General features: G+C 52.4%; 1 protein-coding gene across 3 annotated transcripts; it reads right to left on the minus strand.

Moving 5' to 3' along the window:
- Positions 1-1,516: 1,516 nt before the first annotated feature.
- PELI3 (pellino E3 ubiquitin protein ligase family member 3) lies at positions 1,517-12,198 on the minus strand. 3 transcript variants are annotated; one of them, XM_038563830.1, is made up of 8 exons: positions 12,043-12,198; positions 10,784-10,936; positions 10,179-10,250; positions 8,018-8,147; positions 7,304-7,405; positions 6,101-6,295; positions 5,604-5,792; positions 1,517-4,280 (listed from the first exon to the last, which is right to left on the minus strand). In XM_038563830.1, the coding sequence occupies exons 2-8, from the start codon at positions 10,933-10,935 to the stop codon at positions 3,711-3,713; spliced, it is 1,410 nt and encodes a 469-aa protein (XP_038419758.1). In that variant the 5' UTR covers position 10,936; positions 12,043-12,198; the 3' UTR covers positions 1,517-3,710. The 3 variants fall into 3 exon arrangements, with proteins under 3 accessions (XP_038419758.1, XP_038419760.1, XP_038419759.1); XM_038563832.1 differs by lacking the exon at positions 12,043-12,198 and adding an exon at positions 8,721-9,228 and having other exon boundaries at positions 10,784-10,837; XM_038563831.1 differs by lacking the exon at positions 10,179-10,250.
- Between the last annotated feature and the right edge of the window lie 6,177 nt (positions 12,199-18,375).

Genomic DNA, 18,375 nt, shown 5'->3' on the forward strand with positions numbered 1-18,375 from the left:
GGCCTTTGTCAACGAGGGTGCCGGCGCGGCGGCCGCGAACCTGCGTGGCCGGCCTGACCGCGGCTTAGTCCCGGCAGACTGGGCTGACAAGGTCCCTCCGAGTCCGTGCGGGGCGGCATGGGTGTCACGGACGGAGCGGCAGGGACTTCCCCACAGAGCCCCAAAGTCGCTCTCTTGTGGGTCCCCGGACCTCAGTTTTGCGGGTGGGAGCCTGCACCATGGAAGTAACGTGACTCCCTCTCCCTCACTGGATTCGAGGGTCAGCGGGTGGAGACTCTTGGGAGACTGCAAACCTACAAGGCGAGCTGCAGGGCTTGAGCTGAGGCGACCACACCCGCGCGGGACGGAAAACGCCTCCAAGGTGCTTCACTGCACCACCACGGCTTCGCCAGGGCCTGGAGCAGCCGCTAAACGTCTCTGAGCCTTAGTTTCCGCAGCACAAAGGGGCGAGGGGCCTGGCAGTTTCACGGAAGGGAAAGCTGCCTGTGACCTCTGGCTGCCCAGGACACAGCTGGCCCCCAGGTCCACTTCTGCATGTCTGGACGGACTCACAAGAGGATGACCTGGGCCAGGCAGGGCATTTCCAAGTGCTGGCGCTGGGCCTGGGGTCAGTAGGGGAGGGGGGGGCATTGTGAGGGGCTCCAGGTCAGTGTGGGCAGAGCCAGGCCATCTCAGGTTGAATCAGGCCCCCCACTGTCTACTGAGTGGGACACTTTACCTCTCAGTCTTCGCTTCCTCAGCAAGAAAACTGGGCTAACAATTGTCTCCACTCCCAGGGATGCTTTAGCCCTGAATGAAGTGATGACTGGGCAGTCTGCTCCCTAGTGTTGTGCCCAGAGAGGTTGGGAAAAGTGAATACCTGATATCCACACAGTCTTCTTGCCCTACCTTTACCACACCTGGGTCTAGGCCCACAGCAACATCTGCCCACCATTGGTGCCGGTTTCTCATTTATGAAAGTGCCCAAAGCCCTGCTTGACACAACAGTGCTACTGTTGGCTCCGATGATAATTATCATCACAGGGGAGCACCCTACATTGTCTATGTCTTTTGGAAAGTCACCTCTCTTCTCTGTGCCTCAATTTTTACTGTCTTTAAAATAAGTATATTCCCCTGACTTGGGTGAATTTGAGATGGACACCAGAAAAGGAGGTAGTGCTCTCCAGCTGTCAATGGGCAGCTCAGGCCAGCAAAAGATCCCAGTACTCCTGGAACCCTCAACCTAGCTGCATTCTTATGTTTACAGTTAATACACGAGGTCCTGTTCAAATGGAGGATACTTCATTCTTGCAAAAACTCGGATAGGATGTCATTTTACCCATTGTGAGATGGAGAAACTGAGGCTAACAGGTTCATTGACTTCCCTAAGGCCACCCACGCTATCCTCAGGTGTCTCTGAACTGAGGTCTAGCCTTCCTGAGACCTTCCACCACACTGTCCTCTCCACTTGGCCCAGTGCATGCGCGCGGACACACACACACAATCATACAAAGTCCACTCACTGGAGTCATGAGCATCCTTAGCCTTGGTTCTTCTCCATGGAAATGCAGGAAGGGTAGATGAGGAAGAAACATTAAATACCTACTGTGTTACAGATGCTCTTCATACATTCACAGCCACCTGGTGATAGAGGAATTGCTCTTCCATTTAATGGGTAAGGAGACTGAGGCTCCAAAAGCCAGAGAGGGGCAGAACTGGGCCAAGATCAGGGCTGTCTTACCCTCTACCACTATCTCCAAGATCTCCCTGGATGATACTCTGCTCTTTGCTTGTCTCTCCTCCCAAGGTCTACAGTTTCCCTACTGGAAATGGAATCGGAACACCCCCTGCCTTGTTCTCAACAGGGTCAGAAACGAGAACAATGGGGTAGAGCTGGATTCCTAGTGGTGTGTGTGTGTGTGTATAGGAGTTGCACATCCACCCAAGCATCCCCATCTCTGTTTCCCTAGTGCTCCAGGAGTGTGTTGCTCCTGGAGCAAGAATCTCATCACTTCCCCTTTTTACCACCTGCAGGAACCCTCTGTCCTCTCCAGAGCACCAGGTCTGGTCTCTGTGGCCCCCACCAGCTGTGTGACCTGGGGCAGGTTTCCCCCACCCCAAACTTGTACTCCCTAAGACTCTGGCAGCTGTTTTCAACTGGGGATGATGCCCAGGTCAGGCCTGTACTTAGAGCCTCTTTTTCAGATTTTTCTATCTCCAGAATCTCCATCTACCAGTCTCCCTAGCTTGCTTCCCCCCAAGAATGTCTGAAAGCAACCCCAGTAGCACACTGAGCCTGCCTTGGCTCTCAGGGGGAGGTGACACTTAGCCAAGAAGAGTAAGGGTCCAGTTGACTTGGTCTCCTTGGCAACCAAGGGCCACTAAGGCCCCAGCCCAATGTCCTTTCTCTTTTCTGCCCATCCAGACCTGGCTCCTTGGCCTTGAGCATTTTCCTGCTACACATCTGCACATGCTGTTCCTGTGCCCTGAGCTGCCCTCCCCATTCCTCCCACCCCCATCCAAGAAAAGCAGTACAGTGTGATGGAGGAGGCCAGGGTGAGGCCAGGCAGGCAATCTCAGATTTGAATCCTGGCTTGGCTACTTTCTAGCTGTGTGACTTGGCACATGTGCCTTAATCTCCCCAGAACAGAAATGGGAACACCTCCATCCCTGGGTAATTATGAGGATTAAATAGCAAAACCTCTTGGTTAGTGCTCTATTCATATAGTTATTAGCAGCAGCAGCAGCACAGCACAGGGCATGGTGAGCACTTGGTAATAGTAGCCCTTCTATCTCAGCCAGCACTCTGGGACCGTCAGTCCTCTCCCTTCTCTCCACTCGTCACTGTCCACAAATGAGGTTCCAGAGCCTCCATTCAGCATTTTCCACCTCAAGGAAGCCCCAACCTCTTGCTCTAGCCACTCATTTCTCTGCTTCCTCACACTGGAACCTGTGCTCAGCCTATCTCCTGCCCAAGCACCTTCCCCTTCTTGTGGGGAGTTCCCACACCAACCTCTCTCCCTCTCCTGCCTGTTTGCAAGACCTGCTCCGCAGCCCCTGATGAGTCTCTGATCCTGGTACACAGGAAACTGTTGTCATTCAGTGATTTGGTCTGTTGTCCCCTACACTGAATTCCACTGGGCAGGGAACCAGGTCTGATTGTCTCTGTGTCCCCAGAGCCCACTTAGCATGGAGTTCAGCCCATAGTGGGTATCAGCAGATGCCGGCCCCCGCCTGCTGCCCACCCATCACTCATGCAGGGGCTGGCGGCACTGCACGCATGCTGGACACGTGGGGTTTGTGAGGGCAGCTGAGCAGCAAGGTTTATAGAGAACCCAGGGCAGCAGCAGGGTGAGTATCTGGAGCTAGGTCGGCAGGCTCAGGGCACAGCCAGCCTGAGCTGGGGGTCAGGGACCCATAGCCCCTTCACTCCCCCAGGGACACAGTGTAGGCGGCATGATGTGGGACACCCCAGGAAGGGCCAGGGCATAGGGGTGGGCTTCCCTCCATCAGCCCAGGACAGAGCTGGTGCTAAGGGCCCCATCATTCTGACTGGGGTAGGGGTTTCAGGGACAAGGGTCAAGAGGGAAGGAACACAGCCCATCCAACGTGTCCATCTGGTGTGGCTATGTGCCAGCAGGTAAAGTCCCACATGCAGAGCTCCCTCTGGGCTGCAGGAGGTGGGGGACCTGGGTGGGCAGGTGGGCATGGCAGCCGGGGCCTGGGGGAGCCTAGTCCAGTGGCCCCTGGAAAATGAGGCGGACACAGCCATGCTCACCAGTGAGCCAGGCCCCACAAAAAGGGCAGGCAGCATGGAAAGCATGGGTGCCATGGGGCAGTGGTGTCTGGGCCCAGTAGCGGGCAGTCTTCTCAGAACAGACATGGCCGCAGGGTGCAAAGGCATGGCTTGGTGGCCCAGGGTCCAGACAGAGGCCGGCCTCCTGGCCAAGCCACAGAGGGACGTAGGGCCCCACAAGGCGACAGAGAGGACACTCGCGCTCCTGGGGGCCCCGCTCTCTCCTGCAGCCCCAGCCATGGTAGCCGTGGACATGGCCACACCGGACGTAGACCCAAGGCTGCTGCTTGTCGGGTGCCGTGCGGCCACGGGCCGGACTGGGGAAGGCCAGAGTGCTGAGGCCCACAGGGCACTGGGGCCGTGCCGCATTCGCCTCCTGCCGCTGGGCCTCCAGCTGCTTCAGCGTCGGTGCCCTCAGCAGCCCTGCTGGCGTGCGCCACAGCAGTGTGGCCCCACACAGGTCAATGAGGGAGCCGTCCTGTAGCACATTGGACTCATTTTCCACCTGCCAGAGGCACAGAAAGGTCTTAACTGCTCAAGACGGCACCAAACCCCTGGCCCCTAGGCAGCTATCACCCCAGCCAAGCCACCTGTCTATCCCACCAAACCTCCCTGGAGAGAACACCCTGGACCAATGGGGCAGGCTAGAGGGGAGGGGAGAGGAGAGTAGGGGCAGAGGGGGAGGAGGATGGGGGCAGAGGAGCCAGGGGGACTGAGAAGCCACATGGGAGGCAAGCCAATGGTCCCAGGTATGCACTGTCCCTCACAGTGGGATGTGGGCCTTGGTCACTTCATCTGTCAAATCAGGAGATCTGGACCAAAATGAGGTTTTACCCAAGCTCTCATGTAAAGGCAGAAGTGGTAAACTCTTCTATCTGAAACACTGGGGACCAAACACTGCCCAAAGCAGCTGTCCTAATGGCTGTGGTTAAAAGCAAGGACTCTAGAGCTTGCCTCCTGGGTGTGAATTCCAGCTTCACCATTTACTAATTCTGCATCCCTAGTTGAGTAACTCAACCTCTCTGTGTCTTAATTTCCTTATCCTCAAGATGGATGTTACTTCCCATTGTCTCAAGTGGTTCTCATGAATCAATCATTGTAAGCACTTGGAACGGTACCTAGAACAGAGGGGTACTCAACATGTGAATGCTAGTGAAATTCATGGGCATAGTTTTAAAAATAATGTTTCCCCAAACCTCCTGGTAGTATTGATGCTCTGGAAAGATAAGCCATGCTCTTCCCTGAGATTTCCCATCTGCTTGCCCAATGTGCTCGTACACTAGAAGCTCTGCATGGCTCATTTGAGGAGTTTGCCCACATGACCTCGGGCTGGCCCCTACTTCTCTCTAGCATTCTCTTCGAGTTCCTAACACTAGTTCTCTGATCTGTGCCATGTGGAGCATTCACTGTCACCTCTGTCAGAACTACTCCAAGGGCCCTTTCCTGCTAAGTGAGGATAATAAAACTAAATCCGTGTGAACGTGAGAGACACATTATAGACTGCCAACACTTTAGGCTATAAACTGCTCACACATGGGCCAAGTGTCATCCTCACAAGAGGCTGTGATGTTTTTAAGCTGCCAGCATCCCTAAAGCCACTTGGTACCGCAGTGTGTTTATGTCTGCTCACCACACACCACCGCACAAACCTCTGGCAGTATGTGGGCTGTGTTTTGGGGAATATGGTCTGGCCCTCTCCGTGGGGCAAGTGGTGCATGACCCCCAGATGGAGCCTGTTGAGGATCCCTTGTGTGGGAGGCCTGGAGATCAGATGGGAAGGACCTGGGAAGGATGAGGGGTGGGGGTGGGGATGGAGCAGGCCACCTACCAGCTTCCCTCGTTGTTGTGCAGAGCGGCTGTCCCTCAGAGTGTACACGTTCCCACAGACTGATATCTCCCTCCAGACACCCGGGGCTGAGTCCTCAGAGAAGCCGCCTGCTGGGTGCATCACCAGGACCCCATTGGTGGTTAAACCGTCCATCAGGCCGTCAGGGGTCCGCCACTTGGCCGCCCGCTCCTGGGACCAAATGTGGAATCACATCATATCCCCGAGTGGCCCCCAGCCTGCTACCCCTCTACCCTCATGGTCAGAGGTGGCCCAGAGAGAACTGGAATGGAGACTGCACGGCCATGGGCATCATTCAGGTGATGGCACTCTCAGAGCCTCACTGTGCTCATTTTTAAGTGGCATTGCTAACGCCAGCGTAGGTCATGGTTACGATGACTGCTGGCTGGTCTATCAGCCCAGGATGCTGCCCCTCCCTACCCTACCTCTCTGCTCACTCTCAGACGAAGTGCCAGTCCCTGCCTGGGGGGCTCACTCACTCCAAGGAAGATGTTGCTGGAAGCATCAAAGCCAGCGGCATAGATGCGGGCAGTATAGGGTGGCCGGCGGTCACAGAGGATGCGGCAGGCATAGCGAGAGATGGTACTCTGGGCTGAGGGGCCCTCAGCAGCCCCTCCTCCAGGGGATGTATCTGTTACCACAAAATCGATCATGTTCTCCGTGGAACGGCCGATCTGTGAGAAGGGGAGGGCAAGCACAGGGATGCTTATGTGTGCAGGTCAATCCCACAGGCTCTCTCCCTCCCAGGGTTCCCAGCAGCTGCTCTGCATGTAGAGGTCACCAAACAATGAGGAGGGGGTGGTACCATCCCAACTTCCCAGGCCCTCTGGAATCTTAGCTGGAGTCTCCAAATCTAGTCACTGGGTCTGGGGCTTCTCTATCTCCCCCACTCAATAAAAATGAGTTGGGATTTTTTGGATAGACTACTGAAAAGGTGACACCCAGTCCGGGAGTGGTCAAACATTAGCAGCAAATAGCGAATTTTCTGTATTTACTAGATACCATGCTAAGTGCTTCACGTGCTATATCTCAGCGAATCTTCTCAATAATTCCATGGAGTGGGTACATTATGGGCCCCACTGTACCGATAAGGAAACTGAGACCCAGAGAGCATAAGTGACTCTTGCCCAAAGTCACCCAGCTGGTAAGTGATGGAGCTGGGATATAACCCAAGCAGTATGACTCTCACACCACACTCTGAACCCTTAAGCTCTATGGCCTCCTGGGGCCTGGGTGTTTAGTCTTGTTTTTTTGTTTTTTTGGTTTTTTTTTTAAGATTTTATTTATTCATTTGAGATAGAGAGAGCATGAGCAAGGGGAGGGGGAGAGGGAGAGGAAGACGCAGGCTCCCTGCTGAGCAGGTAGTCCAACTCAGGGCTCCATCCCAGGACCCTGGGATCACGACCTGAGCCGGAGGCAGATGCTCAACCAACTGAGCCACCCACGTGCCCCTGGTCTTGGATTTTAAGTTTTGATATAACCACTGATTTGCTGTGTAACTCCAGGAAGTTAACAGCACTCATTGGACCTCCTGATTTGAAGAGTAGTCGATTGCACTGAGTGCCCCCAAAGCAACAACCCGGGCCTTCAGTCTTCCCAGTTCACCCTAGAATTCTCAAGAATGCTACATTGAGGCCTGGTGGCCCTGAGGCCAAGAGACTTGCAGAGAGGTCTGAACATACCTGGAACATATCCGTGTCGCTGTCATGTGTGTATTCAACTATGACCGAGTGGCTCCGGGACAGTGTGTACGAGATGCTGTGCTGGCCACGGTTACTCAGTGCCTGGTGGGGAGAAAGGGGAAGTCACTTCCCAGGGCATGTGGCCAGGAGAAGTGCGAGCCTCTGAGCCAGGAGCTGGAACTCAAGGCCCACCGGCCAACCCCAGTGAAGGGGCAGTTCTACCCTTGCAGAGGATGTACTGTGTGGCTGGCACCATATACGGGTTACCTTATTTGATCCCTACAGCCACCTCAAGGAGGTGGCAGAGTTATCATTCCCATTTTACAGTTGAGGGAACCGCAGCTCAGAAGAAAGTGGCTTAAAGTCACAGAGCTGGAAACAGGAGAGCTTGTATCTTAACCCAAATCCTCTGAAGCCAAGGGCTTTTCCTTTGCCATTGCTGTGTTACTGTCACATCCCCTCCCTGGGCCTTGGCTGCCCCCTACACAATACTGATCATTTCTATTCGATAGTTGGGGTCTGGTCATCAATGAACACATTTTGCAAACTGTAATGTGTAGTGCACAATAAGGAATCTCCCCTCGGCACCATTTCCTGACAGCCTAAGGCAATGTGTGAAGACACAGTGGGCTCCTCTGCTCCAGTGGGGCTATGGGTGGATAGGACTGGGAAGGCCGAAGACCTGGTCCAGGTCTTCTGGGACAAGCTGCTTGCCTTGGAAACGAGTGGTGTGGAGATGTGGTGCATGACATCTGGCTTCACTCCGTTGGCATGGGGTCGGCGGCTCAGCGCCAGGCGGCTTCTCCGGCGGCCTTTGTCCCCACTTGCCAGACACCCATTGTAGCTGTGGATGTAGGGGTTTAAAAAGAGGGGGTTGCAGAGAGAGAGAGAGAAAGTGAGGCCCTGAGAGATTTTGAGGAACTGCCAACTTCTGGGCGGACTCTACCTTAATAAACAAGCCCTAGAGACACCTGAAACTAGAAGACCTCTATTATTATCAAATCAGTGCCTTTGGGGAGTAGGGTGAGGGCTGGAATATCTCCAGAAGGCTTTTCATTCAATTATGCAGTGTTTCCTGGCCACCTGAGCCCTGCCTGCCTGGCTGCTGGGGGTGGTACCCGAGGCACAGCACAGGTCAGTTCTATCCTCACAGTGGCAGGAAAGGGGTGTCCTGAGCTTTTCAAGGAAGCTGGGCATCAAACACACCACAGGCCCAGAGATAGGAGAAGGGAATTCTGGCCTCAGATCAGGTTTCTAAGAAAGGGAACACCTTTCCTGGACATTGAACTGGAAAGCATTCACCTTTACAGAAAACTATCATTTATGACACCACAAGTCCAACTGGAAACCAGAATGGAAGAGAAAGCAGACCCGCAATGCCACCACCTCCCTAGATCCATACATGTCAAATGTCTACCTTCCTTCCAGCTCTTCTCCGGAGGGAGTGATTGTGGAAGGCAAAGATGAGGTGAGTCACAGCCTTGATCACTGCCACGTTCTGGAGGCTCCCATGTTCCCGGGGCTTCACGTTATTAATTACCTAATGGAATCTGTGCAATGTCCTGCCAGACAGGTATCTTTCTTCCCATTTTACAGATGAGGAAAATTGAGGCTCAGGGAGGTAAAATGACCTGCCCGAGGTCCCAGGCTAGTAAGTGAAAAAGTCAGAGATTTGAACTTGGGTCTGTCCGACTCCGGCCTCTGTTGCAGAAGCCCTTCTAGAGGGAAGGCTTGCCCCAGTTGAAGGGCCTGAGGCTGGCAGGGTTTGGTGAGATCAAGGAGTGGTGATGTGGGTGGTGAACTGATGTAGAGGAGGATGAAGCTGGTGGAAGGACCCTGAACACCAAGCTTAGGAGTCTAGGCTTTGTTCTATGAGACGAAGGAGCCATGGAAGATTTTGGAGCAGGGAGTGCCAGGATGAAGAACTGCCAAATACAGACAAAGACCACTTGAATCAGAATCTTCTCCATGAGCTTGTTAAAATATAGATTCCCTGGCTCCACCCATGGAGATTCTGATTGGGATGGGACTGTCAGTGGGTCTTTTCAATGTGCTCTTCAGGTGGCTCTATAGCCAGTGTGGGGCTTCACTGCTCTACTGAGAAAAAAGAGCTGCCAAGAGGGCCTATACCCTTGGTCTGCACTCTCCCTCATCAGTGGCCTCGCCCTCAGCTGGAAAGTCTGTCCTTCTTTGGGACACCAAGCAGCTATTTTTCTCATGCAAGCAGCCCTAAGAGGAGAATCACTTTTGCCCTTGTAAGTTTTTCCCACTTTTGGGGCATGGGGCAATTCTGGACATGGGCTCGGGACTCAGATGGGCCTGGCTTAAATCCCGGCTCTTCCACTTAACACATGACGTCTGTAAAAGGGTACTAATTGATCAGTACCTACCTTGCAGGTTTATTTTGAGAACTAAATGAGATAAAGCATTTAAAGATGCTTGGCACAGAGTTTGATATACATATACAGCAAGCCCTTGATAAATGTTAACTTATTATTATCAGGAAAAAGCACTTGGCATGTACACGTCAGCAAACATTAGCCATTATTATTTCTAATTAATCATAATGATAGCATAGCTTATCAAATATCTTCTTCGGGGCAGATGGCAGAGAGGGAGGCCAACAGGAGGTGTGGATGGGGGAGGAAGAAGAGTGATCTGTGCCTGGAGGCAGAGCTAAGTGGGTGGTTCAGGGATCCTGGTCAGGCAGAGACCAGGAAGGGATGAGGTCTACCCAACCACCAACTCACATCGCTTCCTCTCTCCTGGCCTTGGTTTTCTCATCTGTAGCATGAGAGTCAGTTGGGGCTTGGTGAAAGTAGACTAGAGCTAGAGTAAGAAAGACCTGGGTCCAAATCCCAGCCCTGCCACTTACCAGCTGTGTGCCCTTGGACCAGTCACTTCCCCTCTCTGAGCCTCGGTTTCCTCACCTCCTTCCTCACAGCATCTTTGTGAAGATTGAAATGAAATAATGTCCATGAAAGGGCTTGGCACAGGCCTGCCTCCCAGAACACTTGATCTGTGCCAGGCACTGTCTACGTGCGTTACAGGAATCACCTCATTTATTCCTCTGACAGCCCTCCAAAGTATTATTATCATCCCTATTTGTAAGATGGGAAAATGGAGGCACAGGGAAGTTAAGCAACTCACAGAGGCAGGATCTGAACCAAGCATTTTTGCTGGAGAACCAGAGTTCTTCACCCCAGACTACATATGCTAGGTGCTTTATGAAAGGCAGATGGTGCTACTTTTTATCTGATCAGAAACTTAGGTGGGCAGTTAGAGTTTTCTCAGTAATTTATAAAAAACGGGAAGACAAAATAACAGGAATTGAGGTGGGTTTGGTCAACTCTGTCTCTCCATTGGGGCGGTGAGGGGGGACAAACAGCAGAAGATCATAGGTGGGGAGTACTGGGGCCCTTGGTCTGGTTGCCCTAGGGGTGCCTGGTGCCCTGCCCCACCTGGACCAAGGTTGCTCACCCCAGGACGATGAGTTCCCCATACTTGATGGGCTCCTGGTCTGGCTGTGCATCTTCACCAGGAGAAGAGAGGACACAAGAGCCCTGGCTCCCTGGATGACGGAGGTCTGAGTTTCGGGGAGACCCCACTTCAGGGTTTCCTTCTAGCACCATTCTGGGCGGAGTGGGAGAGGAGAAAAAGCATTTTGCAACCTCCCATCCCAAACAAACCCCCCCTCCCCCCGCCCATGCCAGCTTAGGCCTGCTGCAGGGACACTTAGGCCAGAGTGACCTTTCACTACCTCTGTTGCTATGGCAACTGCTCCACCTCTGCCTCCTTTAAACTGTCCCAGGGTTGCTGGGATACCAGGGAAGGGAAACGGGTGGGATGGAACCCCCACATTCAGAGGGTCAGGATATTTGGTGAGGCCAGAGGGCTGGACCAACATGGGGGGGGCCAGAGGCTTCTTTTTCGTCAGGACCCCAGTCTGGGATGTGCTTGAAAGAGGGACACCTCAGGAGTTAGAGGACCCTTATTCCTCATCTTAGACTCAGTTCCTAGGCTTGGTTCTTGGCCCCCAGGGCCTCTGAGTAACCCTTCTGTTGGGTTTTTGGAATCTATCTATCCATCTTAATCATTCAGCCCCTTTGCAGGTCTAGGCCTCTGTCTGTCTTTTTTTCTCAATGACTCTCTGTCCTCCTGGGCTGTCCTTTTCAGCGTCTCTCTTCCCACCTTCTTCCGCATCTCCGTCTGTCTGGCCATCTTCCTCTCCCCATCCATCTGCCTCAGTCTCCCCATCTCGGCTCACCCGGCGGGCAGGCCTCTGGACCCCTCCCTGGTGCGCGCCCCCTCCCTCCCTCAGGTGTCTGTCTGCAGTCCCAGGGCCGCCTTGGTCTCTGGAGGCCTGTGGGGGCGGCGCTCCCCCCTCTGGCTGGGGCTGCAGCAGAGCCCATCTCCGCAGGAAGCCTGTTTGGAAAACATCTCCGCGCAGGAGGGACTGCGCCGGGGGCAGGCACAATGACGGCCCAGCGCACACGCAGATACACACCCAGCGGCCCCTCGCCACAAACACGCGCGCGCACGCACACAGCCCCGCACACCCCGAGCCCCTCGGGCAATGCCCGAACGGGCGCCGGCCCCACCGGGGACCCGCGAGCGCCAGTGCCGGCGCCGCCCTCGGACCCACTCCCCCTGCCACCCCCAGACACGCAAACACGCCCCCCGCGTCCGCCGGGGCCCGCCCGGCACAGCCCCCGCCCCCTCCGCCCCGGCGGTCTCACCTGGCCGCGCTCCCGGCCCCGCTCGGAGCCGCTCCTTTCGAGCCTCGGCCCTGCTCGGCCCCGGAGCCGCTGCGGCGGGATGGGCCCGGCCCGCGGCGGCTCCGCGCTGCCTCGTCACGGGGACACCCGGGGCCGAGGGAGGGGGCGAACGCTAACCACCAGACTCCGCCCCTATCCCGATGCCCCGCCCCGTTAGGACCGCCCCCGCGGAGCCCCGCCCCACACAGACTCCGCCCCTTGCGGCGCAGCTTAGCTCCCGTAGACAGAGCCCCGCCCCTCTTGGGAGGCCACGCCCCCATCTAACCCCGCCTCATGCTCTGGGAGGCCCCGCCCACCACTCTGTCCCAGGAACTCCCTAGCAGGTCTTCGCTGGTTCGGGGACTCCCCTGTATCCGCGAGACCCATCCCCGAGTTCAGGCTCCCCAGACTCCGCCCTCGTTTCTGGGGACTTCCGGGTTCTCCCGGAGACACGGGCGCCCCCTCCCCCACCGCAAGGCGGAGCCTTCTCACTGGGCGGGAGGCGCCTTTCCCCCCCTTGGGCGGGGGACTCTCTACCTCCCGCCCGAGACTCCGCCTCCCAAATGCGAAGCCGCGGAATTAGAGGAGGATAGAAGTGGGGGCGGGACCGAGAGAAGGAAAATACTAGAGGGATCGGAGGAAGGGGGTGTCCGTTAGCAGGGAGGACGAGGAAAATTGCTGCAATTGGAACGACTTGCAGACCTTTCTTCAGTTAAACTCGGCCTCTTTCTCGCTGAGCGACCTCTGGCCGGCTGTGGGCCCCGGGGTGACCGGGAACACCTCCCTCCTTCCTACTAGCACTCACACCACCCGAGAAGCCACAAAGTGGGTGGAGACCTTTAGGAGCTTGCAGCTCCTTAGGCCCCTGGGCTTGCAAGAGATCTGTCATTCTGTGCCAGATGCTATGCTCTGTGCTTGGAGCAAAATGAGGCCTTTAATTTCTGGGAGGCAGTCACGATAATCACCCATTTTACAGGTGAAAAAACAGAGTTGTACAACCTAACCTGGTTGTGGTTATCTTACCAAGCGTAGATCTGAGCCGCGTGACTTCAAAATCTGACTCTTAACTTTTCTATACCTTATTAGGATGAGGAAGGGCAGGATGGGATTCAGAGGTGCAGAGCAGGAGAGACCCAGAAATGCATCAGATAAGATCCCTTCAACACATTATTTCTCAGTATGTTCGGAATCATAGCCAAGAGCTGGGGGAAGCCCAGAGGGTAGACAATTAACCCGAGTCTTTAGAGTATTTATTGAGGAAATCAAGGAAGGCTGTATAGAGGAGGTGTCCTTTGGCTCCAGTCATGAAGGAGAAATGAAGGTTTGCCCACACATTCCTGAGAGAGAGCATCCTTTCTCCTCTACCCCCATCGTGCTGCTTGTGAAGCTCTCTGTCTCCTGGACAACCCCCCACACCAGGCCCCACCATATCTACACACCCCACTAATTCCACCACCTAAAAATAGTCTAAGATACCAACTGCTTTGCCAACTGTTTGGGGGCCCCAGCAGCCAGATGAAACAAGAAGGCAGCCAGCAGCACATCCTTTAGGGACAAAGGCACTCATTAATCAAAGAGAATCTCCCTGAGAGGCCACCTTTGAGGAGGCTGGACTGCTGGGCTGTCAGCAGCAGATCATACAAATCCTGCACAACAGGAGAGCTCCCATCCGTGAATGCCTGCAGTGTGCCCACCTCCATACCAGGTACGCAAAGCCACGTTGGGACATGGGGACAGTGGGACAGTCTCATTCCCCTTTGCATTCCCAAATTCCAGCGCATTGCCTGCCAGAGCAGACCCTCAATGAACATGTGCTCAATAACTGTTAGAATCTCCAGTTTACATTTTAGGAAACTGAAGCTGGCGATGGGGGTGGGGGAAGAGATACATGCCCCAGGTCACACAGGTGCAAGCACGTAGCTGAGGATTGAGCAGGACTCCAGTGCTACTATCTGACACCAGACTGCAAGAATAAAGGACTGAGAGAGATTCCAGGATACGGCAGGAGGCAGAGATTTCTCCAGCGGTATACAGCACTGGGACCAGAGCTGCATGATGAGCACAGCCAGACCACAAGTGGCCTCCCGAAGCCTGAGGTGGGACTGATCCCGGCATTGTCTGGGTGTGGGAGAAGGAAGAGTTGAGACACCACCAACAGACACAAGTGCCCAAGTTCCAGCCTTGAATTCTGGCCCTGTCTCAAGAACTCCAGCTTCTCAATCTCTCTAGACTTTGTTCCTTATTTATAAAATGGGAATAATAATAGTATCTACCTATGGTGGAAAAGAATTTACAGTATTGTTCTGAAATCCCTTTGTTCAGCCCCTCCCTTCTCTCTCTTCAATCTAGATCTTGACCCTATTGGAAAAAAAAAAAAAAAAGAGCAACAAAGAAAGGAAGAAAGGAACAAGATACAACCTTTATTTCTTTATCTTGGTTTCAAGACAAGTGGCTGGCATAAACAGTTTAGAAAAAGATTTGAAGAAAAAACAATAAGAAACTCTCTGGGCTAAGAGATTTGGAGAGAAGAAGGAAGGGCTAAGATGCTGAATTCTGCCTTTGAAGCCCTGTTGTGAGTGGGAATGGGAGCTGGGAAAAGAGTGAATCCTCAGGTAGATTTGGGGATGTAAATCTTATTCCTTTATTTTTTTTAAGATTTTATTTATTTACTTGAGAGAGAGAGAGCGAGCATAAGCCGGGAGTGGAGGGAACAAGGAGGGGCAGAGGGAGAAGCACACTCCCCGCTAAGCAGGGAGCCCAACGCAGAACCAGGATGGTGGGATAATGAACTGATCCAAAGATGCACTTAACTGACTGAGCCACCCAGGTGCCCTAAACCCTATTCCTTTAAAAAGATCAGATTTGATTGCATCAGTTCATGGAACAATTTCTGTCCCAGGATATTGTTGAAAACAATAGAGGACTCAGCTAGCATTGAGTGGAGCTTAACAGCTGGGTGTAGCCAGGGAAAGAGTTAGTCGAGGAGAGCCCTGCCCAAACCACTGTCATCCCATCCCTTGGGTATACCCAAGGCTACACTTCTTGAGGACCAAAACAGAGGCTTTATATTTAGACTGGAAAGTAGGGGAGGTGGGGAGATAGAGTTCACTAAAATAACCCGGCCAGTTACTAAAAAGACAAACGACAATAGCAAGCCCTGGAGGGGGTAGACAAGTACAGAGTTGCTATAATATATTAATTACAGTCTTCGGATTCCAATAACAACCACCACAAAAACCCTATAATTCATACAAAGAAACAAGAAAGGATGACCCATAGAAGGTGGCAAAAGCAGGCAGGCGTTGTCCGGATGCGGGGAACTTGGCACCTCAGACAATGCTCGTGGGAATGTAAAATGGGTGCAGCCGCTTAGGAAACCAGTCCAGCAGCGCCTCAAGCAATTAAACATAGAGTTACCACATGAGCCAGAAATTCCACTCCTAGGTGTAAAGCAAAGAGAAATGAAATGTTAAAAATAAAGAAAGTCAAGAAAGTCAGTAGCACAAAAATTAGGAAAGTGGCCATAATTGAGAAGGAGCACATGCCAGAGTGGGGAGGGGAGAGCATTGGGGTGCTGTCCATGGTGCTGTTCAGTCCCTTAACTGAGTGGTACTCACTTGGGTATTTATTTTATAATAGCTAAGCTGTACATTCATTTTGTACAGGCTGTTTGTTTGTTTATGGTATTTTATAATAAAAATGTTTAAAATAAGATGAGCTGATTCAACCACACCCTTACAGTCTGCAATTTGAACAGGCAGGGACTTGTTCTTGCTGAAGCTACAGAGGTTTTCTTTTCTTTTTCCTGTCTTTTCCTTTCTTTTTTCTTTTTCTTTTTTTGCCCATGAGCATCAGTAAGAAATACATTATTATTGTGGTCCAATGCAAACACAGGCACACAAGGGAAACACCAGTGTTATGAGACAATACATGCATTTACTCCATGGGATGTACTCAGCAATTTTCTATTCTGTTCCATTCTATGTTATTTAAAATGTTAGTTGAACTCACAAAATCAATTTAATAACCCACTGATGGGCCACAATGCTAGTTTTTAAAAAGTATTGTCTAAGATCAAGGTGTTTGCAGGCCTGATTTCTTTGGAGGCCTCTCTTCTTGGCTTACAGATAGCCACCTTCTTGCTGTGTCCCCACGTGGTCTTTCCTCTGTGCATGTCTGTGTCCTGATCTCCTCTTATAAGGACATCATTCAGATTGTTGAAAGCCTGACCTAGTAGCCCCATTTTAACTCACTTACCTCTTAAAAGGGCCCCATCTCCAAACACAGTCATATTCTGAGGTGCTGGGGGTTAGAGCTTCAAGGTATTACTATGGAAAGGAGAGAATTCAGTGCATGAGAGGCATCTTCCTGAGAGATAGGGAAGCAGAGGGAGTCAGAAAGTAAAGGAGGAGAGAGTGTCCAGGTCTTTTCATCTACATATGGAGAGGCATAGGAGATTTCAGGACAGCAGGGGAGTGTACACTCTCTGGTTGGTCAGAGGGTGGGGTAGGGAGTATGAGGCTAGAGAAGGTGGCAAGTGCTAGGTCTAGGGCCTTGAATCCCATATGAAGGTTAGACTTTAGTTTGTAGAGTGAGGAGTCCAAGAAGGGTCCCCTGGGGCCATGGAGGGAGACCCCAGAAAGCTGAACTTAATGAGTATCTCAGATGGACCAAGACCCACAGTCTGGGAAAAGAAGCTGTAGGTGTTACTGACAAGCTTTATATAAGGGCCTGGCACTGGCTGAGTTGGAGAGGATACCTGGGAAGGGCAAGAAATGGAGGCAGAGAGGCCGTAGTGGAGGCTGCCCTGAGTATCCAGCCAAGAAAAGACAAAGTCTGAACTGACAATACTAGTACTTAGCTTTCATAGAGTTCTTACTATATGCCTTGAGCCAGGCCTGAGCTAAATACCCTGCCTGCATAATGATGTTAAATTCTCTCAACAGGCCTGTGAGGTAGGTACCTTTGTAATTCTTATTTCACAGTGAGGCCCAGATAACTGTAGGGACTTGCCTCAAGTCACACAGCTAGGGGTAAATGTGTGTGTTAGGATGTCAGCCCTGCTTTCTGGCAGTCATAGAGGAGATGACAGGATTGGTGGGAGCTATAGGGACATAAGTAGGTGGGACAGACAGAACATGCAGGCTAAGGGAGGAGGTTCTAAGCCCCTAACTCCCTATATTTGCAATCAAAAGTTGAAGGGAGGATCTCAGCTTACTCCTTCTCCCTCTGCTTCCCCCTTCTTTGCCTTTCTATGCTGCTCGGGGGCTCTCAGGGTACCAGGAACAGGGCTAAGCATGGTTTGTGTCACAGGTACAGATCTCAGTTCATACTTCCCATGTATAAGATACAGAATTTTACCTTTCTCTGATTCAACTTCATCTCTGTTTCCACTGGTAGAAATTTGGAGTTCCTTTCCCTTACCCCAGGAGGACACAACTGCACTCAATGCTGTCTGTTCACATGGGTCCCTGATGAGATGGCCCAACTGGACCTCCATCCTAAGAAGGCCTCTGTCTAGGCAGCTTTTCCCTCCGGGGTTGGTGGCTTCTCTGCTCTCTCTCCCCATTACACTTCAGAGCATGGGAACCTTTCTGCTGCACAAGGGCACAGGCATTTCTGCCAAGCATGCCTTGATCACTACACAGCTACTCCCTTTCTAAGGTCTTACACTTCTTTGGGGAAGGGGATTAGCACCCACAGACTCCTGGCCTTCATTGCTTTTCTAGGGTCCACTATCCACCTGGAGAGATGGCTGCAAGTTTTGCAGCTGGGACCTCCTAAGTCTCCCTCCCTGTCACTCCACATTCACTCTTTGCTTCTCCTCACAGCCCAGTGAGTCTTTCTATAATGTGTACATTGGAAGTCACAGTATAAAACCCCCTACTTATAATACGTTGTCCAGGCTTTTTCATTTTCTGCTATGCATAGATTCAATTTTAGCTTGATTTCCACTTCTTCACTTCTTTTTCTCAAACTGTTCTCCTGCAGCTTCAGATGCTTCATCTCTTCTGTGGCTGCTCCTTCTTGGTTTCCTTTGCTCACTCTCTTTTTTTCTTTCCCCTATTTATTTTTTTATTTTTAAAAAAGATTTATTTATTCATGACAGAGAGAGGAAGAGAGAGAGAGAGGCAGAGACACAGGCAGAGGGAGAAACAGGCTCCATGCAGGAAGCCTGACGTGGGACTTGATCCTGGGTCTCCAGGATCACACTCTGGACTGAAGGTGGTGCTAAACCACTGAGCCACCCAGGCTACCCTCTTTCCCCTCTTTATTTACTTTTTTTTTTAAGATTTATTTATGATAGACATAGAG

Source organism: Canis lupus, chromosome 18 (genome assembly GCF_011100685.1).
Source record: "Canis lupus familiaris isolate Mischka breed German Shepherd chromosome 18, alternate assembly UU_Cfam_GSD_1.0, whole genome shotgun sequence".
NCBI classification, from domain to species: Eukaryota; Metazoa; Chordata; class Mammalia; order Carnivora; family Canidae; genus Canis; species Canis lupus.